The 5,340-nt window shown below is 35.1% G+C and overlaps 1 protein-coding gene across 1 annotated transcript; it reads left to right on the forward strand.

Moving 5' to 3' along the window:
• The first annotated feature begins 265 nt into the window (after nt 1-265).
• LOC129946072 (uncharacterized) lies at nt 266-2,124 on the forward strand. Its single transcript, XM_056056099.1, has one exon. It carries the CDS (start codon nt 311-313, stop codon nt 2,039-2,041), a length of 1,731 nt encoding a protein of 576 aa, XP_055912074.1. The 5' UTR covers nt 266-310; the 3' UTR covers nt 2,042-2,124.
• Nucleotides 2,125-5,340: the final 3,216 nt, after the last annotated feature.

The following is a 5,340-nucleotide window of genomic DNA, read 5'->3' on the forward strand; positions in this document are numbered from 1 at the left end:
CAAATTGCGTTGACATTCTATTGGAAAATTAAAGTAGTCAATAAGTTTATATAAAGAAGCATATTTTAACGTACTTAAAAGGTTTAATGTAAGTTACCTTACAAAACTAACCAAAACTTAAAATTTAGTTCAGGCCGTTTAGATGCTTAAACTCTTACTCTGGTTAATTTTACACAAGTTTTCCTTTGAGTGTATAAAGCCAAATGAAGTATACCATAATAATTGTTTATTGAGAAAAAAGTCTGCAGTTGTATTTTGTATTTTATTGTGACTAGAGTTAAGTTCCTAACTTTTGAAAATCGACTTAATTATGGTCTCAAAAATAGTGCTTCTTGTATTTTTGCTTGTTTTTCAAGCATACGCCCAAAATGACAGCTTTATAGAACTCATCAAAAGAGTACACAAAGAAAGAGATACGGCAACTTGTCACTTTATTAATTTTGATAACGATTTTTTGGCTGTATTCTTTCGGTCTAATCCACCAATTCCAGTCTCAATTTGGAATGATGCTAGTATTCCTTCATTTGAATTCAGCAACGCCATCCTTGTGGTACAAGCTCTTGAAGAGGAAACCGTTCACAATGATACCCTTTTGGAAAGACTTATTGAAAACCTTGAACTAAGAAGAGATGTCATAGTTTCAGCAGATAGTCTTGTCAAGCTTGAGGAATATTTCTCATATTTGTCGGAAAAGAAGTTCACACGTATCGTTGGATTAGCAACTGATGATGACAGAATTTTGTATGGATATTTTCCCTACGCAGACAATAAAGTCCAACAAATTTCTCCACATGGACCACTTTCTCAGCCCTTAAGCGACTTAAACGGTTTCAGTTTTCGTACAACAATCATGCACGACTTTCCAAGGATGTTTTCTTTCAAGGACAAAAAAAGTCGACTACACATAACTGGATCAAGTGCTAACATATTCATCGGTTTTCTTCGTAAGCACAATGCAACTTATCAACAACTTTCGAACTCAAGGCGAAATTCCTCGATTACAATGACCGATGTCGTAAAAGCAACAATTGCAAATGAAATTGACATCAGCATGAATGCTTATTCGCCACAACCATCCTGTGGTTATAGTTATCCGATCAAAGTTGTCACTTGTCTTATGATGGTTCCAGTGAATGGCTTTGTCGATACACAGGAGTACTTTATTCGACCCTTTAAATCTTGGGTGTGGATTTTTATACTGATATTTGTTTTCTATGTCACAATGTGGAAGGTCTCATTGAATAAATTCCTGCAGAAGAGCCCTGATTACTGGCAAAGCTTTAGTCAGACATTTACAGCGTTGTTGTTAATATCTCCAGAAAGATGCATCACAGACAAACTCCGTTTACATTCGCAGGTTTTTTTCTTCACCTTCCTTATTAGCAACATCTACGTTATCTACTTTACGTCCTTTATGATAGTGTCCATTCCAATCAAGCAGTTCGACACTATGCAGGATTTAATTGACAACAATGTCAAAATATTGACCACAGATTTTGATAAGAACCATTTAACCGAAGTAAAAGCATATTCGAAAAGTTTTTTGGAGCTAATGGTTCCAGTGGATCGAAAATTGTATGGTAAAGCGCTGCTGTCATTGAATAACGCAAGCTTTGCTTATATTGTTGGGGATGATAAACGGGATTTTTTGATGAACATACGAGCGTCTTGGATGATTAAACCTGTCCTCCGGACAGCTAGAGAGACATTGAATTTCTACTTTATTTGTTATTTTTTGCATCCGCATTCACCGTTTAAGGATATTTTGGATGAATTTATTATAAATTGTCTGGAGACAGGTTTGACTTATAAATGGGATACGGATCTTGTACTTGAAATTCTAAGACACGGTTTCAAAGAGAAAATATACAATAGGCCTGAGTATGGCCCGCAAAACGTTTCTTTGAATTTGAAGCATTTCAAATTTGCTTGGACGTTCTATGTCATTGGGTTGACAATGGCGGGGTTGGTGTTTTTTGGTGAACTTTATATTATTAAATTTGTTTCCGCTGAAATTCAAAATACTGAAGCACGTTATTGAAAAATGTTTACAAAATTAAATAAATACTTTTTATAAAACTAATTACACAGCAAACAAATAAAACATAACTTATTATATTTAAATTTAAGCATTTTGTTAATTTTTTCGAGGATCATTTTCTGAGTTTACATCAATAAAAAGAGTAAATAAATCACCTTTAAGCATCACGTAAATTCCAGATGATTTTTAAAGAAAATTATGCTGCAGCGTTAACTCAACCAAATATTAGAAATTCTTAAAAGACTTTTGAACGACAGCAATGAGTGAAAATTTAAAATTTGTTAACAATATTTTGTTTGATTTGATAATGGAAAAAAGCGATTAAATTTTTTAAAAATAAAAATAACTAAAAGTGTTCAAAGAACAAATTTTGAAACTAAATTTAAATTATAAAAGTGGCTTGGACCCACACTGATTTTCTTTTTTTTGAAAAAAAGATGTGAGGATTATTTAAAAAAAAAATTTGATTAACAAGAAAAATTTCCTGCATTTGATGAAATAGTTTGATTTCGAAATCTATAGCTTTCAAAAATTAAAAATATTGTCTTCAAACTTTTTTTATTTCTCAGAATATGTATATGGTTTTCGATATTCAGTTGTTTTTTCTTTTATAAAAATCCAACAGTCAATTTTTTCCTAAAAAATAAAATCTACAAAAAATAGTAAGCAAATTTGGTAAAAATTGATGTTCTGTTCTTAGGTTAGGTTGGAGTGGCTGTCCAGATGTCATTGACTCACCTAGACCTCAAGGGTCCATTGTGGTACCACTAATGAGGTTACTCATGGGAGAGTAATGAACTTAAACAAACCATTTTGTACTTTTAATGAAGTTAGAGATACATTTTGTGTCAATCGTTCCTAGTTCACTGGTATTATCGAAGGAGGAATTACCGAGAAAGTTATTCCTTCTAATGGAGCGTGCTGGACATGTACATAGAACATGTCTTCCTATGAGGCAGTGTCCTGTTATTACTCCAATTGTAGAGCTTATACTTTATCTGCTCAGGGACATCAAGCCTTTTGACCGTTTTAAGTCTATGCTTGGCCATATTTGCTTGGTTGCTAGGCAGGTGGTACATTGTGACCATCTAGCATTTGTTGATTCTAAAGCACATTGTTTGAGAAGATATTTGCATGTAGCAAGTGGTGTTCCTATGTTATGTTTTTGTCTTACATGAGGCAGAAGTGTTCCGTTTTTGGCGAGCTCATCGGCTCTGCAATTTCCCGGAATGTATCTGTGGCCCGGCACCCAAATGAGGTGAATGTTAAACTGTTCCGTCATCTCATTCAGAGATGATCGACAATCGTGGACTATTTGAGAGTTTGTGGAGACAGACGAGAGAGATTTAAGAGCGGCTTGGCCGTCTGAGAAGATTCGTATATCCTTACAAGATATAACGTTTTCTTTGAGCCAGGATAGTGCTTCTTTAATCGCCATTACTTCGGCCTGAAATACACTTCATTGATTGGGAAGTCTATAGGATAGACTAAGATTCAGTTGTTCCGATTAGATACCACTTCCAACTCCGTGATCGGTCTTTGAACCGTCTGTATAGAAGTATACCGCATCAAGAGGTGTTAGGTTTAAAAGCATTTCCAGTGCTGCGGTTGGTGTTGAGCGAAGTGCTCCTGTCATGCACATACCTGCTGACCACTGGACTTTGATGAGCTTATTTAGATTTAGCATCTTGTACAGTGCGGTCCACCATACGACAACTCCATAAATGAGTATCGGTCTGATTACGGAAGTGTATAGCCAGTGGGTTATTTTTGGCCTATGGCCTTTTTACAAGTAAAAAGCGCTACAGTAGCCTTTTTTACTCTTTCATCAATATTTGCCTTATAATAATATTTAGCTTGGTCGAAAAAGCTTAATGGTATTCTTTTAATCTTGGGTGGGCTAATCTGAGGAATTTTATATCTTCTCGATATAAATTATTAATTCTGTTTTATGTGTTTTAAGCCACATTGCTTAACCCATTTTGTTAACCTATTTAAGGCTTTTTGTTGGAGTTCCGAGAGAACTTGGGGGTTCTTCCCAGGTACAGATATTGCAACGTTGTCAGCATAGTCAATCACCCTGAAAACCTCTGCTTCCAATGATGTAAGTAGGTAGTTTACTACCATGTTCCATAAAAGAGGCGAAAGAACCCCACCTTGGGGGTGATTCGATTCACCGATCTGGTGACCTCATGCTATAAGTTATTGTCCTGCTTTTGAGCATGAGACTTATAAGATCTATGAGTGATTTCTCTAATTTCAGCTTATCCATTGCTGATGTGATCGCCTGGTAACTGACGTTGTTGAAAGCTCCTTCAATATCTAGGAACGCTACTAACTACTATATCTAGGAACGCTACTAACTTATACAACAGTACGTACCAGCGAATTAAGTGCTGATTCTACTGATTTTCCCTTAGAGTAAGCATGTTGGGCTGTGGAAAAGACACATGGTTTTAAGTTATGTCCGATGTAAATTTCAATCAATCTTTCCAAGTTTTTAAGAAGGAAGGAGGATAGGCTGATTGGTCGTAGATATTTAGGGTTAAAGTGGGAGGGTTTCGCTGCTTTAGGAATGAAGACTACTTTTGCCATTCTCCAGGCTTTGGAAATATATATCAACCTTTAACAGCTTGTCAGAATGATTTCTATGGCCCATTGCAGTTTCCGCCCCGTTATTAGATCAACTAAATCGCTAATATCAAGAGATTCTTTATCTGTGATTGTCCACGTGCCCGCTTCTGTCTTTAAAGCACTGGGTATTGTTGGACTCTTTAAGAGAATTTTCCTGAGTCTTATGGCTTCTGAAGTATTTCCTATTTTACCATAAAAGTTTTTCCAAGAAGACCTCTTACTCTTCCCTAATTTTTTTTATATTGCTTTAGAGCTTGTTTGTATAAGTCCCAGTCAGAAGGAGATCTATAGTGTACTTAGATCTATTGATGAGTTTGCGACAGCTCTTTCTGAATGGTTTAAGTTCTTTATGCCACCAATTAGGTTTCTTTTTACCCTTTAAAATGGTTACAGGGCATGAAGAAATGTTTTTGACTAAAAATCTATTTAATCTAACTTAATTAGATGTCAAAAACCTTATGTTTTATTGTACAAAATTATTTTGGAGATAAAATCGTTTTTTGTTCGTAAAATACTCGAGAAGACAAATACTTAAGACCTATGACCTATACTTAAGACCTTCGACCTATAAGTCTATCATCATTCCTTCTTAAGACCTTGGAAAGATTGATTTATATCTATTTAAGGGCAAGTATTAATACAAGACTTCTGTCTTCGTCTTAACA

This window comes from Eupeodes corollae, chromosome 2 (assembly GCF_945859685.1).
Source record: "Eupeodes corollae chromosome 2, idEupCoro1.1, whole genome shotgun sequence".
NCBI lineage: Eukaryota > Metazoa > Arthropoda > Insecta > Diptera > Syrphidae > Eupeodes > Eupeodes corollae.

Coding starts and splice junctions, on each gene's coding strand:
- LOC129946072 (XM_056056099.1), top strand. CDS start 311: ATGGTCTCAAAAATAGTGCTTCTTGTATTTTTGCTTGTTTTTCAAGCA.